The sequence below is a fragment of the Malania oleifera genome, chromosome 4, assembly GCF_029873635.1.
Source record: "Malania oleifera isolate guangnan ecotype guangnan chromosome 4, ASM2987363v1, whole genome shotgun sequence".
In the NCBI taxonomy this organism is placed as follows: domain Eukaryota; kingdom Viridiplantae; phylum Streptophyta; class Magnoliopsida; order Santalales; family Ximeniaceae; genus Malania; species Malania oleifera.
In genome coordinates, this window is record NC_080420.1 from 111805272 (window position 1) to 111823459 (window position 18188).

The window sequence follows — 18188 nt, forward strand, 5'->3', positions numbered from 1 at the left end:
AAGTTCTCGGTTAGGACAAATTTCTCCTTTCCACTTTAGAAGGTTATATGAGGGTCAAAATCCCCCCTAAAATCAAAGTGTTTATTTGGTTGGTTGTGCTTAATATGATAAATACTAATGACTTGTTGCAGATAAGGAGATCTTCAAAGGCTTTCCTTCCTGATTAATGTATGCTTTTCCTTGATTTTTCAGAATCTATTTCACATCTTTTCTTGCACTGTGATTTTGCATGGAAGGTTTGGAACAAGTTATTCAATTACTTTGAAGAAAGATGGGTTTGTCCAAGAATAGTGGAGGAGTTCTTGACAATTTCTTTTGTGGGATTTGGGAGGGAGAAGGAATGAGTTGCACTATGAAATTGTGTTTTATTTGCAGTGTTTTGGGGCTTGTGTAAGGAACGTAACCTGCATATATTTTCAGGGAAAAAGTTACCATATTGGTTGGTGTGGGAAAAGGTTCTTTTTATGGCTTTTCTATGGTGTGTGGGCTATGGAAATTTCAAGGTGATGTGTATTTCAGATGTCCAGCACCATTGGCAGTCTCTTCTTAGGGCAAGTTGATTTCCTTTTGTTGTCTTTTATTTTTTTTGTTTTTTCTTTTTTTGGTTTTCCTTGGGATTCACAGATTTCATTAAGGAGATGTCTTCTCTCCTGATTGTACAATCTTTCTTTATCTAATGAATTTATTTTTCTATCAAAAAATAGCTTTTTCCATATCCAATTTGCAGACTACACCCCTATTTCCTCCCTTCAAATAGGTGTCTACAACCTCAATTGCAATAAGGGTATCATCCATGATATGTCTGCCTGCAACAACAGCATGTTGGTGCTTCCTAACAACTTCTGAAATTGCTAATTTGAGCCTGGCAGCAAAAACCTTAGATAGGAGTTTATACAAGGTACCAACAAGGCTAATAAAACGAATATCTTTGATTTCTAATGTCCCTGCTCTTTTTGGGATCAAAGAGATGAAGGTTGAGTTGATACTAGCCACAAATTTGCCGGAGCTGTGTCATTGAAGACTCCACTGATATCTTGCTGAAGAGAGTCTCAGTTCCTTCGAAAGAAAGCCATGTTGAAACCATCACGACCTGGGGCTTTGTCTCCGTTGCAACTCTTGAGAACTGAAACAATTTCCTCTACCCTGAAGGGTCTCTCAAGCAAGTGAGCCGTGGAAAAGATCTTATTTGTTAAGGAAATACCGTTTACAGTTTGCCTGCGAGGTCTCACTCAGTATACAAATTCCTATAAATATTGCAAAAGCTCCTTATAATAGCCCCTTCCACCAAGAGCTTACCCTTCACTTCAATTTGTGTCATCAAGTTGTATCTTCAATGTGCGATAGCAGCTCAGTGGAAAAAACTAGCATTCCTGTCCCTAGCCTTCAACCATAAGGCCCTATATTTTTGCCTCCAAGATATTTCCTCCGCAGTGATGACCTCGGCAAGGACTTTCCCAAGGACAGGCTCCCTCTAATCTCTAGGTCATCCAACTCCTTTAAGTCATATAGAATCTCATACTTCTCTAGGTCGACATTGCCAAAGAAATTTTTGTTCCCCCACTTCAATTTCTCTTTCAATAATTTTAATTTAGAGGCAATCACATAGTTGGCCTCCCCTTCAATCAGCACGGAATGCCACCAAATCTAGATCAGATTGCAAAACCTTCATGATTAGGCCACATGTTCTCAAATGAAGTGGGTTGGACACCACCTAATTCCTCTCATGTCCAATAAGATGGGAAAAGTGATCACAAATGGACCGAGGGAGTAAATATTGTGTAGCCTTGGGAAAATGTTCCTCCTAATAAGATGAAGTAAGGAATCTATTAATCCTCGAGTGAGAGGTGAACTCCCTAAAGTTAGACCACATGAATGAGCCTCCAATGAGGGGAAGATCAATGAGGGCAAAATCATTCATGAAGTCATGAAACTCCCACATGCTAGAAGATTCGGAGGATCTCCCGCTCCTTTTGTGGATATACAAAATAAAATTGAAATCTTCCTTGATAACCCATAGGGCCTCCTATTTTTCTCTAATATCCACTAATTCACAAGCTCATTCCAAAAAGAGATGCCTTGAAAGACCTTCACCAAGACCATAGACCCAAATGAAAATCCAAAGAAAATTGTCATCCAAAGTCTTGAACAGGCAAGACACCGAGAAAGTACTAATAGAATGGTCTAATAATTCCACAACCAAGTCATTCCACATTATGAGAACCCCTTCTACTGAACTAGTGCTTAACAAGCACATTTATAGCTGCTAAACCACCTTCCCCATATTAATTTTAATCCTAGATACCCTCTCAAAACTTGGAGAACACACAAAATACTCTTGAAAGAAGGGCTATGGTCATCTAAAGAAAATGATGTCACCAAGATGAGAAATCGCCATTCCCTCTCTTCCCACTGCCAACCCTTTCACCTACCTCCAATCCCCTGCCCTATCCTCAGTAGGTAATGTGTGTTTAGCAAAGGAGGCAAATAGGCTAAACATGTTTACAAAAGCTAGTGAGTTTTACAATGATAGATGAACACTCACCCTCCCCTAAAGAGCTTTCTACGCTATTCTAGCTTTGGAAATTGGAAACATTAAACTAACCAAGGAGTCATACTCCCACTTTACACTAAGGCATTATTCTACCCAAAGAATAAAACTTACACTACTAATTACATGATGGTTACCCATCCCATGCAAGGCAAATGGTCAAAGAAAAGCATAATGCCCTGAACAAGCTTTGCTCATGACACCTCTCCATGTGCAATAGGGCTGCACATGTCAAGGATGTTAAGGCTTGATATACATTGTTGAGTCATGAGTCATCACCTGACACAAAACCTTTTAAGTAAGTGGTTGTTTAGCATAGTATTTGAAAAAGTGGAATCTAAATTTTTTTTAGTTTGCATAGAAGTAAAAATTACATAAGTAAGTAAGTCCATCCATATTTGAGAAATGATAGCAAAAATTACAAAGGGGAAATCCTTTCCAAAATATAGAAGTGTGGAACCAATGCAGTACACATGATTGTAAAGAGTTCTCAACAAAAATTTTCTTTCTGTGGCCAACACAAGACAGAGCCAGACTGCCTAGTAGTAGGAAAAAATTAGAAAAGAATTTCTGTTTTGCAAAACAAAATGCTTCTATTGCCCAAAGTAAACTTCACATTTTCTTGAATTAACAATAGATGTTATAAATGTTACATAGATTTTGCCTTGTAAACAAAAAAATAAACAACAAAACTTGAAAACAACGGTATCCATCCCAAGAAAAAGAAGCTAATATAGTACAATGTGTTCGCATACATGTCAAACATATATATACATGTGTGTGTGTGTGTGTGTGCGCGCGCGCGCGCGCGTGAGAGAGAGAGAACCTGCATAGCGAGTCCTGTAGAAATTTTCCATCCAAGCTCACGCGATCTATGAGTTCATTAAAAATGGGTGCTAGTTCACATGCTTGCCTCCAATAACTTTCTGGAAATGACATAGGCAATAAAGTAATTGGAGCATGAACCAGACCCACGCCTGGGACTGTTCCTGATCTCTGCAATACAAAATAACTCAATATCAAAGAAAAAAAAACAAGTAGTTCTATTCAGAAATTTAAGAGAACAAAACAAGTAGTTCTATTCAGAAATTTACATCATTATCATGTGGGGGACAATTTCCAGCCTGAATTTTTAAATTAACCACTATAATTCTGATTTTTGAAATTAAAATTTTTTTTTTATTAAGGACATGTCTTTCTCTCTCTACTGAAGAGCGAGAGAGATCTTCAGTAGAGAGAGACAGAGGAGTACAGAAACCAATTGAGATAGTAAGAAAGACATATATACAAGAACCTTTAAGTCAATTCAGGAAATATATAGCTCAAAGCCCTCGGTAGGCAATATAACACTGTATATGCCAAAATCATAAGAACACAAGCACATTCTTTTGGGAAACTGATACAGGATACCAGCACCAAGAAGAGTAGCGCCAATAAATTCAAATCAAAATATTCTTAATAGAATTATAAATACCCAGAATGGATTCAGACCAACCCAATTTACAAATCTGTTCAAATTCAACATATCATACAGAGAAAGGGAGAAAGAAAAAATTCTCAACTTCGTCCACCAACCTGGACGTTTCTGTCACCAACAAGAAGCCCATGAAGAGAACTCCAAACCAAAGAATCATACACCAACCTCTGAAGCAATCCTTGATCAATATTAGAAGGATTAAAAATGGGTCTTGTGGTATTTTCCTCCTGGATCTCGATTTCCCCCACTCTGACACAGTTGAGAGAAGATGAAGAGGGAACCTGGGACTGTGTCATGGCTGTGGAGGAGAGATTGTGGCTTTGGGTGTGAAAAATGTTAATATTGGGATTAAAAGAAGAGTTTGATTTTGATTTGCAGGGAGAGAATGGAACGAGAGCAGAGGGGATATTAGTGGGCAAAGAGAGGGAGACAGAACATGACGAACAGCCAACACCCATTTGACCCTTTTTGAATCACCATCTCCAAAAGAGAATTTTGAAGACATTTGACAAGCTTAGCCAATGAATCGAGGATTTTCGTTTTCTGCTTTTCCTATTGTATGGATATTCTATGCCTACGACGCTACTATTATATTATATTTAATTTAATTAAAAAACATATGTAAATTATTCTTTTATAAATAATAAATAATTGAATAGATATGTATATTTATACTATTAATTAAAGGAAAATATTATAATTTTTATTTTATTTTTTATCTATTATGTTCTACAAATTATTCTTATTATTACAAATTTTTATCAAACTTGGTAGATGTAAATCTTAACCTATTACATATAAGTAATAATAACCACTTTGTTTTTGCACACACTCCACTCCACATTCTTATACTCATCCAAAGTCGAAAAGCAAGCATATTATACATGCCCATGACTAGTTATTAATTGAGGAAAAATATGAAATCTTTCAATTTGTATTTATTTTTTTCCTCATTCTTTTATTACAATATTTAAATTAAAATTAAGTTAACTTAAGTATCAAAAAAATTTACCTGCAACTTTTCATTTTCTCAGTTTTCACATTATGTCCGTAAAAGTTTTAAATTTAAGATTGAATTACCAATAATTTTTATCTAAAAATTTTAAGACAGTGCAATGAGAAGAAGAGATTGTGGTGAGAAAATTTATTTGTGACACATATACTACGGATGGACTCCATAACCCTAAACTTGAAAGAGTTACAAACAATAAAAAGATGAATGGTTTAAAGGAACATTATTTATTTATTTATCTAATATTACAATATTATTTTATATTTAAACTTGTGAAAAAAATAGTTCTTTAAACATGATGGGTTGGGAGGAGGGGAAAAAATGTATCTTAAAAACTGTATAGATAAATAGTGAAAGATAATTACTCTAAAAAGAGGTAATTTTGAAAAGCAAAAAAGGATGGGGATTAGTCGGGCTTTGGAATAAACCGTAAAATAACTTTAAAACATAATGTAATAAAATTTTGTTTTACAATAATAGTGAGTTCCTTCATCCTCGAAAACTCTTTTATATGTGGAATTTTATTTCACTTCCTTTTCTTGTTCCCTATTTTTATTTCTTTTTCTCTATTTTCTTGTTAAAATTTGCACTCTCGTTTTTAAAATGATAATTTTATCACTATTTTGTAGTCAAAAATTTATAAGTACACTATGAAGAATATGTTTTTTAGTTCACTTTTTTTTTTGTCAAACAAATTAAATAGAATATATGACTATATTTTGATCATTCATACTACAAATTTTTGTATCATGTTTGGTTTACAGAATCGAATGAGATAGTAAAGAAATAGAATAAAAATTAAATAAAAAATATGATAAAATCAAATAATAAATCTCATTATATTTTCTCTAATTCTATTCTATTCCTATGTATCTATATATCAAGTATGTGATAGTGTACATTAGCTCCTTGGCAGGCCGGCTCTTCATTAAGGCCACTGAGGTGTTTGCCTTTTAGGGCACCTAATTTTTTTTTAATATAATAATGTTAACATTATTTATGAAATTTATGTATTTGGTGGATGGAGTGCACATGTAGTGCAGTTAAAATTATTTGATATATCTAAAAAAATTAATTTTAAATAAAAATAAAAATTAAATAAAATATTAAAAGTCCTTAATTAAATCATTCGCCTAGGGCCTCATGTTGTGAATAGCCGCTCCTACTCTTCGGCTCTCAATTTTTGATGAAAAATGAAAACTTTCTTTTTTTATTGAATCCTCTGCTCCATCACCACTGTCTGTGATGGTGTTGGAGAAGATTCAAGTATATATTTTAGGGCTTGCCATTATTGAACTATGTTTTTATGCTTTGAAGAGTATAATTATTGTCACAGTAATATAATAATTAATTTTAAAATATATTATATAACATATCGATATCATTAGATAGAGTATCATGAAAAAATATCATAATATAAAGTTTAAAATTTTTATGTTTCAAATATCAAGCTAATTTGAATGAGTTAATTCTTTGTTGTAGATCCAAATCCATTCAACGTTCGAATCAATTCAAAAAGTTAGATTGAATTAAAGCATCCAAAACAAAATTGAGCCTAAAAGAAAAACACCATCTTATCTGCAATGCTGCATCACTCATGCCTCTTACAATTTGTCTTTTCTGAAGCTTTAAAAATAAATTCTAATTTAAAAATTAAAGGGTCTCCCCAGTCTGGACCATACTGAATAGAGGCGTTGGGGTTGGACCAAAAAATTTAATGCACTCATTAAAAAGCTTTAAAACTTTTGTGAGGGATCCAAGAACAACCTACAGAGAATAGGCATATGAATTTTAAAGAATTCCAAAGGGGCCACAGCCTTTCCCAGCAGCTTCAAAGCTATCACAAGTAAAACCTTTTTAGGGTTTACTTTTTTAAAGGAGAAGAAAAATAGAAAAAAAATTTATTTTTTAATATAATTAAAAATTAACAAAAATAAATATTAAGATTGTGTAAAATTAAAATTTTATTCATCGATTTGGTATGTTTTCGATTTTTTTTCTCATTTTCCTTGATAACCAAACATGAAAATATGGAACTCTTTTTTTCTTTTCTTTTTTTTCCTTTTCTCAATATTTTTCAAGTTCCAAACACACTGCTAATTTGTGGACAGTGGGTGAGTGAGAATTTCTCTTACTTTCAGGTATTCACCACCTTTAATTTGTTTCTTTATATACGTAAATGTATGTAAAAGAAGTGCAACATTGAATATTTAGGTCAACAAGAAACCTTCCTGACATTATTGTATGGTGGACATCATACGAATCTTTCTAACTTTAAATAATTTTGTTAAAAATATATTTAAATAATTTCTAATATAGGTAAAAAGAACCTAGATTCCAAACAAATAAATTCAAATTTGAAAATATCTTTTTGATTCTCAAAAAATGAGAGACAAAGAGTTGATGGAGAAAGATCTCTTGTTCTTATTATCAGTTCGGGATTGGATTTGCACATGTTTGATAAATAAATAAAAAACAATCTTGTCATCAAAATAATCAAAAATGAAAAGTGTTCAATTGAAACATGAAAACATGACTGTGTTGATAATATAATTTTAAAAGTTAAAACATAAATATTCAAAGTTCTTATATGAATTTTGTTGAGAATTCTACTTGTAATTTTGTCTCACATTGAAAAATTGAGTGGATGATGAGTGCTTATATACATGGTTAGACTTAAGATCCAATAAGTTTAAAATTTTGGGTCAAGTTCGTGCTCACTCATGTGTATCAAGTTTATCCATGGGCTCATTCGGTGCTAACAAGTGGTATCAGAGCTGACAGTATGTAACTTTAGGTGAGCAACATCGTAAAAGTTGAGACGTGAAGCTAATTCTCATGATGTGCTAACAATTGGAAGACAAGTAAAACTTTTTAGGGTTTGGATCACAGATTTAACTTTTTTTTAAAAAACAAAAAAATAGAAAGAAAAATTATTTTTTAATATAACTAAAAATTAACAAAAACAAATATTAAAGTTGTATAAATTAAAATTTTATTCATTGATTTGGTATGTTTTCTATTTTTTTTCTCACTTTTCTTGATAACCAAAAATGAAAACCCTTCTTTTTTTTTTTTTCTTTTTCTCAATATTTTCCAAGTTCCAAGCACGCCGTTAATGTGTGGGTAGTGGGTGAGTGAGAATTTCTCTTACTTTGAGGTCTCCACCACCTTTAATTTGTTTCTTTATATACATGAATGTATATAAAGGAAGTGCAATATTGAATATTTAGGTCAACAAGAAACCTTCCTAACGTTATTGTATGGTGAACATCATACGAATCTTTCCAACTTTAAATAATTTTGTTGAAAACATATTTAAATAATTTCTAATATAGGTAGGAGAACTTAGATTCTAAACGAATAAATTCAAATTTGAAAAGATATTCTGATTCTCAAAAAATGAGAGATAGAATTGATGGAGAATGATCTCTTGATCTTATTATAATAACGTGATTGGATTCGCACATGATTGATAAATAAAAAAAAAACTATCTTGCCATCAAAATAATCAAAAATGAAAAGCGTTCAATTGAAACATGCAAACATGACCGTGTTGATAATATAATTTTATAAGTTAAAACATAAATACTCAAAGTTCTTATACGAATTTTGTTGAGAATTATATTTGTTAGTTTGTCACACATTGAAAAAATTGAGTGGATGGTGGATGCTTATATACATGGTTGGACCCAAGATCCAATAAGTTTAAGATTTTGGATCAAATTGGTGCTCAATCATGTGTATCAAGCCTACCCATGGGCTCCGGTGCTAGCAAGTGGTATCAAAACCGACGGTTCGTAACTTTGGGTGACTGACATCGTAAAATTTGAGATATGAAACTAATTCTCATGACGTTCTAACAGTTGGAGGATTAAGTGTATGATCGAGACCAACAAGGATCATAAAGGCCCTAGATACGCTAAGATATGATATAGATGTTAAATATAGCAATCTTCGTACGAAAATATTGAAAAATATATGTTGTTTTGGTGGTAAAATAATTAAGGTTTTCATATATACTTTTATTTTCATGTTGTAAGAGGAATTTTAACTATCGTGCCACCACACCAATTAGCCTCCTTGGAACACATGAATATGCTATATTGAATTTTAACTAACGCCCCACCAATTAGCCTCCTTGGAACACATGAATATGCTATATTGAATTTTAACTAACGCCCCACCAATTAGCCTCCTTTCTCTTCTTTCTTTCTTTTTTATTCTTTGTGCTCTACGTTTTTTTATTTTTTTAAAGATATTTGTACTCTTATGCTGGATTAGGTTAATTATTAAACAAAAAATCCTTTATCACTATATCCTCTAGTGCTAAAAATATTTAAACATCATCTTTCTTTCTTCAAGTACGTGTCAATATTTTTAACAATCTTACTTAAAAAAAAACAAGCAGCATGTGATATAGCATTACTTCAGCATATAATAAATAGAACTTTTTTAAGTTCATTGTATGGAGCACCATCAATAGAATCTTTCCAACTTTGAATGTTATGTGTTGTACATTTAATTGCAAGTAAAGAATTGTTAAAATGTAAATTTAAATAATTTGTAATATAATTTTGTAGATGATCATTTTGATGGAATGATCAAAATGGAGATTGAAAAGTCCTATTCACCCCCCTTTAGTTTTTACTTATTTTTCCTTGCTTATCTACTTTGCTTTTGTCATCTTTTATTGTGTTGGGTGATTTTAGGACAGTTTAAAATGGTAAGGTGGGGTTTGATAGTGATTTGACTTTGTGCATGAAAATTGAGGTAAAACTTTTTCATTCTGGGTTTTTTTGCTCTCGTTTCACAAAATTAGACTATATTAGGTGATTTGGAGTAGTATAAAATGGTAAGAAGTTTGATAATAATTCAAAATTTAGGGACAAAAATCGAGACAAAATCTTTGTCATTTTGGACTTTTTTACTTTTTAAAAAAAAAAACAAATTTGACTGATCCGAAATAGTCCAAAATGGTAAGAAAAAATTTGACAATAATTTTGATCTCGAATATAAAATCGAGACAAATCTTGACATTTTTAGCTTTTGAGCTGATTTTTCGTCAATTTTGACTGCACCAGGTCATCCGCAACAATCCAAACTGATGGGAAGAGATTTAACAGTGATTTTAATTTTGGGCATGCAAATTGAGACAAAAGTCCTCTCATTTATAATTGTCGTCCAGGGTGTAGAGTCTAGAGTGGGGGTAAATGGACTCTTTCGCATATTTACGACTTTCTCTACAAAATAATAATCTTGACAAGATGCAAGTAATATCACAATATATAAAATAAAATCATGCATAAGATATAAACAATGGAGTATAGGGAGAGAAAGTTTAACACTGGTATTTTAACGTGGTTCGACACCAAGCCTACGTCCATGCTTTGAGACCAACTCAAGGATTTTATAATCCCTTCACCGGCGAAGAAGTCTTACAACACAGGAACAAATCCCTCAAAGCTCACTAGGAGCTAAAAGGATCACCAAGATGTGTTGTAAGTTGGTTCACCAATAACCTTCAACAACGGTTCACCAAGAACCTTCAATACGGGAACCAACCCCTTTACAATAAGAAGATGGATTACAAGATGATGCTCCTTTAACTTGAGTTGATATCAAATACAATCAACCTCACACTATTCTCTCAAGGAATGAATCAAACACAATTTACAGAGTAAGAGAGAATTGAGCACTTGAAATGATAAACTATATGCAAAGTGCTTAGGGTTGGTGTTCAAAAGATACTTTTCACTAAAATGATCAAAACCATATTTAAACAAGTCTTAAAACTTGTATTTATAGCCAAAATACCAAGCTAGTCATTATCTAACCGTTGGGAGTGAATCCCAATTAATTTGCTTAAGAACTAGCCATTTTTTAGCCATTGTTGTTCAGGTCTCGATGTTAATCATTGACGAGTCTACCCCAATCATCGACGAGTCACCTCGAGTCATCAATGAATCATGTATTTTCGTCGACGAGTCACCTAGGCTAAAAACTTGTTTTGGCTACTAGAAAAATTCATCGATGAGTCAAAACCATTCGTCGACGAGTCTCCCTCATTCGTCAATGAGTCATACCCATTCATCGACGATTTGATTGGGCAAAAACTCAATTTAGGCTACTGGATTAATTAGTCGACGAATGCACCCCATTAGTCAACTAATGCCCTGTTTTTCAATGCCAATAAGCATTCTAATGTTTTAAACCATTCTTGGACAAAAGTATATAAAGAATATTAAGTCTAATGAAGATTAATACTTGTCCAAAAGAGTTTCCTTTTGAATATAAGATATCTTGTTTAAGAAAACATATTTGAAAGCTCATTTCGATATCTTATATACTATAGTATGTCCTATAAAAATATACTTGACTTTCTTGAGTCTTTTAGGACATAAAAATAGTTTTGACAAAATTGGGACCAAGTATGTAAATGTTTATAAAACTAAGATGTTTAAAAACATATTTGAGAATAGGATTCTTTTGTCAACCTCTTTGCTTTTATCTTTGAAAATCATGAATGTTGAATTTATGACTTAGTGAAATTCTATATACTCATGTGTCCTAGTATGCATATACATTTTTCTCTACTCTTGATCAGAAATCATGCATGAAACAAAGCCACAAGAGTTACAAAATATAATACCTCAAAAACTCCCTATTACATACAATTCTACATTAAGCTTCCTTGGATGCGCTTGAGTCCTTTCCAAGTAAGTGTCCATTTGATCTTTCCTTATTCGAACGTTTACTCAGTCCGATCTTTGCCTTTGATCCAGTACCTTCATGTATTTGTCACTAGAACCTATAATAAACATGATTTGCAAAGATGGAACACACTAAGAACAACAAATAGGTTAACATATTAAACATACCCCAACGCTAACAATAATGTTTCTACTATCTTTTTTTTTATCAATTTTTACTATACTAGGTGATTCAAAGCAATCTAAAAATGGTAAAAAGATATCTAATAGTGATTTTGCCTTCCTACACATAAATTAAGGCAAAAGGTCTATCATTTCTGGCTTTTCAGCTAACTTTTTGCTAATTCTGATTGTACTAGATGATCTGCATCAATTTGAAATCATAGAGGGGTCAGATAGTTATTTTTGTCTTTTACACAAAAATTGAGGCAAAATTCTAATTTTTTCTCTAATTTTTTGGTATTTTGGTTACTTTTGAAATTTTTTGCCATTTTTTTGTGGACTTCACATACCTTTTTTTTTTTTTAATAAATTATAATTTTAAAAAAGAATATACTAGTATAATATTATAATATTATAATAATTAAAACATTTGTTATAAAATATGCAGGAAAATAATTGGTTATGCCTACTTCACAGGCGGATGGGATAAAAACTTCACTATCTCGGGAGCAATTACAAGATGAATTAGAACCGGTCTTATACAAAATATCTCTCTTCCCTTTATCTCTCCTCTTCTCTCATCCTTTTTATATGTCTATTTTCTTCAAGTATTTTTCTATCTCCTACAAAATGAGAGTAAAAGGACCCTTTTATAAGGCAATACATGGTGGTGGAAGATGAAGGAGTGAAAACCATTTATATTTTTCATAACACTCCCCTTTGGATGTCACCCATATATTAACCCCTTTTACTAAGATCTTTAAGATGTCTTATTCTGATGAGATGAACCAATTTCTTGAATGTTATATAGTAGGTAAAGTTTTGGTGAGCAAATATGCTAGATTATCACTTGATCGAATCTAGTGAACATTTGTATCACCATTCTTTTGAAGTTCATGTGTATAGAAGAATTTTAAAAATATATGTTTTGTTCTGTCACCCTTTATGTAACTTTATTGATTTCCAAGATAAAACAATTTTTTCCATAGAGAAATACATATTTAGTTTGAGATTTAGCATTGTGAGGATTAGATAGATATCCAACATTTGCATATCCTATTAGTTGAGATTTGGAATCAAATGAGTAAAATAAACTCAAATTAGATGTACCTCTTAAATAGCATAGAATGTGCTTAATTCCATTCCAGAGTTGCCGAGTAGGAGCAGAGTTTTATCTTACTAGTAGATTTATAGCAAATGCAATGTCAGGTCTTGTACAATTGGCAAGATACATCAAAGAGTCGATAGCACTTAAATATAGTACTTCAGGCCCAAGTAATTCCTCCCCCTCATCATGGGGTCGAAATAGATCCTTCTTAATATCAAGTGATCGCATCATCATTGGAGATCCCAAAGGATGAACTTTGTCCATATAGAATTGTCTTAATATCTTTTTGGTATATTTAGAATGATGAACAAGAATTCCGCCATTTACATGTTCAATTTGTAGGCGAAGACAATATTTTGTCTTTCATAAATCTTTCATCTCAAATTCCGCCATTCAATTATTAGCAGCTTTAATGAGCTCTCCAAAAGTCTCAACTAAATTCAAATCATCAACATAAACAACAACTATAGCAAATCCAGCTTCTGATCTTTTAATAAAAATGCATGGACAAATTAGATCATTTATGAATCTTTCTTTCACAAGGTACTCACTTAATCGATTGTATCACATACGTCTAGATTGCTTTAATCCATATAAAGAACATTGGAGTTTAATTGAATATAAATTTCTAGGTTTTGCTTTAGGCAATTTAAATCCTTCAGGGATTTTCATATAAATTTCACTGTCCAATGATCCATATAGTTATACTGTTACTACGTCCATAAGATGCATACTCAGTCGTTCAGCAACTGCTAGCCCAATTAAGTATCGGAAAGTGATTCCATCCATTACAGGAGAATATATCTTCTCATAATCAATTATGAGTTTCTGAAAGAAACCTTGTGCCACAAGCCTTGCTTTATATCAAGTAATTTTATTATTTTCATTTCGCTTGCGCACAAATTGTAACAACCTAAAATTTCATACCATTTTTTTCTCAAATAATATATAAAATATACTGATAATCATTTTACTCTCATACCCCTGAAATCACTTATGCAGCGGAAAGCATAAAGTCATACATTCATAATTACAATACCAGAATCCAGTATTAACCCAAAGCATACATACCTAATTATACATCATCCAAGCACCTTCTACCCAACACTCCTGAATACTACTCAAAAATACAATCCCCTGATAACACTTACCCTTTAGACAGGGTAATGTAGATGACCTCTCTACCTAGGAGCCTGATCCGCTCGTCTAGCTGGATCACCTGAAAAATGTTAATTTAATGGGATGAGACAACGCTTAGTAAGAAAAAATATGCTATTATTAGTATGTGACAACTAAGTCTACATAAATAATTTACTGATAAATAACAAAACTAAAATATCATGTAAATACTGTGCAACTCACACCTACATGGCTTAAAATACAATTGTATTATCTGAGTTTTCTATTTATCCATACTTATAAAAATATAATATATCTGTTGTTCTTCTGTGAATCTGTATATATATAAATAATTGAGAAATATCCCTGAAAATCTGTATGTCATGATTTAACCCCCCATTACAGGGTTATGCGGCCCATAGGCTGGATTTAACTCTGGTTGGCCTACCAAGATAAGTCACCTGAATACTCTATCAATCCTCAGTCCAACCTTTACTGCAATCTCTTCAAAGGCACGATATTGGTATCTACCTCGTCGAACCGACCTCCTTACCCCAAAATACTGGGGAGATTGCAATCTTTCCATAGGCACGGTTGACGAAATCCACACACTATCTGAGATATGTGGTTGCACTCTGATATGAAAATAGCAACGGTATCGTGCTCTACTGACTAAATCTGTCTAAAATAATTCATCAAGGATCTGATACTGTATAATACTAATATATATAATTATCTTACTATTTAATCATAATTCCAAAATAACCATAACACTATAAATCTGATCTGAAATACTGTATTATCTGAATACACTAACTGTAATATTTGACTGAAATAACTGTAATATTTTATTGTAATATCTTACTAAATAATCTGTAATATCTAAGTGTTATGGTTTTGGAAATCATGACATTCTATAAATACTATAAAATATCTGTCTGTATAATATCTGTAAAATATCTGTCTGTGTAATATATGTCTGCAAAATATATCTGTTTGTATAATATTAGTCTGTAAAATATATATACACTGTAATTTATAATTCTATAAAATCTAATAAAACATGTTTCTATGCAAAAACACTGTAAATCCTGATATTCTGAAAAACTGTATAAATCCTGAATTGATATAATATTAACTCATGCCACACAAATAAATAAACAAAAACTCCTATAATAAAATCTATATTCTTTGATAATTAAAATAATTTATACCCTATATAATTCACCCCGAAACACATATATACTACGAATGAAATTTTTGAAATTCCTAACATAGCATATTTCCCTTACTTGGCAAACTAAGCTCGTCTACTAACATTCTAACTTACACCCCAAGCATTCACAATTCCATAATCCTGAAAATATCATATATAGTTTCTTGTCAAAATTCCCCAGAATAAATTTTCATACTCATATTTCTTAAATTATAAACTATTCATTTTTTTACCTGAATTCCTAGGAACGCCCACTAAAAGCCTGGCATGCCTACCGTGTATATACTAACCTTGAATTGTATAAAGTCCCAATTTCTCAATTTAACCTCAGAAATACATTCATATCTAAACTTATACCTTCAATAAATTAATAATCAATCAAAAATACCCAAATAACACACTTACCTGGCTTCCTGATTTATGCCTGTAGGAATCCCAAAATTATACCCGCGGCGCTCACCCGAACCCTGAATTCAATAACCCTAATTTAATCAAATCAACCTTAAATAAAATACTATTTTAACATTTCCTAGGTCCATAAATTTCCAATAAACATTTAAACTTCCAAATTTAACCAATTTTCTTAATTCCCCAAATCTCACTCTCACTTTGGAGTAGTGCCTAGGATACCCAAATTAAAATTTTACTCCGGCCAAAACGACGACGATCAAGACTAGAACCCCGTGGTGGTTAGAATCCCGTGGTGGTGCCCTATCATCGATTTAACTAAAGATCTAAGGGAAAATTAAGTAAAAAGTGAGAGTTTACCTTTCCCTAGGAGCGGTGCCTACGCTGCTCCCACGAAAAATATGCTCTGATAGAAATATTGGTGAAAGAACTAGGAATCCAACGATATCTTCTGTTTTCCGATCGACCAAATATTAGCCTTGAAAATGAGGAGAGTGGGAGAGGAGACGAGGAGAGTACAGAGAGAGAGAGAGAGAGAGAGAGAGAGAGTGACGTTCTCTGCAAATCTTCCTTAGGAAGATTTGGTATGAATACACACACACACACATATCACTTAATTCAAATTTTTTTCGATATCATTTATTTAATTACTTTAATTAAATAATTAATTTAATTTAATTTATTATTTTTAAATTAATTCATTAATTAATTTTTTAAATTTATTATTATTATTATTATTATTATTATTATTATTATTATTATTATTATTATTATTATTATTAAATCACTACATCCTCCTATAATAATTATTTTTGGGGCATTACATTCTCCTGTCCTTATAAAAATTTCGTTCTCGAAATTTGTTAAATACAACTCCAAGTAAATACATCGTTAACCTAACAAGTTTTGAGTTAATTCTTTAAACAACTCTATTAAAATTGGTAACTAATATAAATCAATGGATTATACATTCTGTCCTAATATACCTTGCTTTAGCACCAACACTCCACAACTTCAATTTTCATCTCCAGTTTTCTAAAGATCTAACTTCATTATAACCTTAGAAGAATCAATAGATAATTATCTTTTGATTACGACATGACGCAAAAATTTCGTATTAGTTTTCTAGAACCCACATTTTCTATTTAGCATATAACTGATGCTCTCATAATGTTCGTAAAATTATTCACAAATGTTAATCACGCTCTTCTTGAGTCTTTGAATACTCCAAAAATCATCCATAAAAATTATAATAAATTGATCCAAGTACGGTTGAATGACTTGATATATCCTATCCATGAAAATGTAAGGTGCATTGGTAACCCCAATTAGTAACACTTGAAATTTATAAGAATCTTACTGTGTACTCAATTCTGTCTTTGGGATGTGTAATTCTCAATTAGTAATTAGTGGTAATTTAATTGCAAATTGACCTTCAAGAATTTTTGGGATTTTACCAATTAATATAATAATCCACCAATCCCTGAAAGTCAATACTAATTTTTAATGTAATGTGATTCAACTTCCAATGATTAATGCATAACCTCAAGGCCCTACTTAGTGAATAACACATGTGCAACCTATGATGATATACTAGGTCGAACAAATTCCTTGTCGAGAAAATCTTTTAGTTGCACCCTATGTTGCCTCAGTTCAATTAATGTCATTCTATATGAGGCTGTTGACATAAGCTCTGTTCCTAGCACCAACTCAATATTAAATTTAATCTCCTCTTGGAGATAGCCTCAATAAATCATATGGGAATAATATCTAATAATTCATAACCTTTGGGTAAAGAAGTTTGGAATTCGTTAACTCGTATATTTCTTTCATTGTTGTTACAACCCTATACATGTGCCCAAATTATGTCCTTTCATAAGCACTCAAGATGTTAAATACGAGAGCTTGTTAGTTGGAAAGAAAACTCTCACTCCATTTGGATTTATGAATGCTATTTTATTTTAAAAACAAACAACTAGGTGAATGATCAATAGATAACTACCAACGGTTAGTCTCATTTTTAAACAAAGAACTTGTAATAATGACTCATACTCATCAAGAACCACACTTGCTGGGACATCTCAGACTAGGATATGTAATCATTTACCCGTTAGATCAATTATATAAAAGACACTTCACACTCTCATCATAACTTGTGATTTGTTTGAGTAAAAATTATATGAACTTCCAAACATTCCCTAGAATTCTAACCACCCAATTTATTTTCTATATCAAACTAATGCACATGCTTTCACTTTTAAATCAAGGTACAATATCATTTTCCTTCCAAATTAGTTCCTAGATTTTTTTTTCTTACTTCCAACAGTTTTAAGATTCCATTTCTAGTCCATGTTGGCAAACGTTGAATATCAAAATATAGTTGGAAAATTTCCTCAATGAAAAGCAATGATTGCAATTATGGCAA

At 31.9% G+C, this 18188-nt stretch overlaps 1 protein-coding gene across 5 annotated transcripts in view; it reads right to left on the reverse strand.

Moving 5' to 3' along the window:
- LOC131154001 (glutathione synthetase, chloroplastic) overlaps nt 1-4586 on the reverse strand; it is a 39339-nt gene extending 34753 nt beyond the window's left edge. For 2 of the 5 annotated variants that reach the window (XR_009136299.1, XR_009136302.1), the window contains exons 1-2: nt 4124-4586; nt 3375-3544 (exon numbers count right to left, since the gene is read on the reverse strand). Coding sequence is in view for 1 of the 5 variants with exons in the window: in XM_058106454.1 (XP_057962437.1) it covers nt 3375-3544; nt 4124-4483 (530 nt within the window). In the remaining 4 variants the exon portion in view is untranslated. The remainder of the gene's footprint in view (nt 1-3374; nt 3545-4123) is intronic. The other 3 variants (XR_009136301.1, XM_058106454.1, XR_009136300.1) reach the window with 2 other exon arrangements.
- Between the last annotated feature and the right edge of the window lie 13602 nt (nt 4587-18188).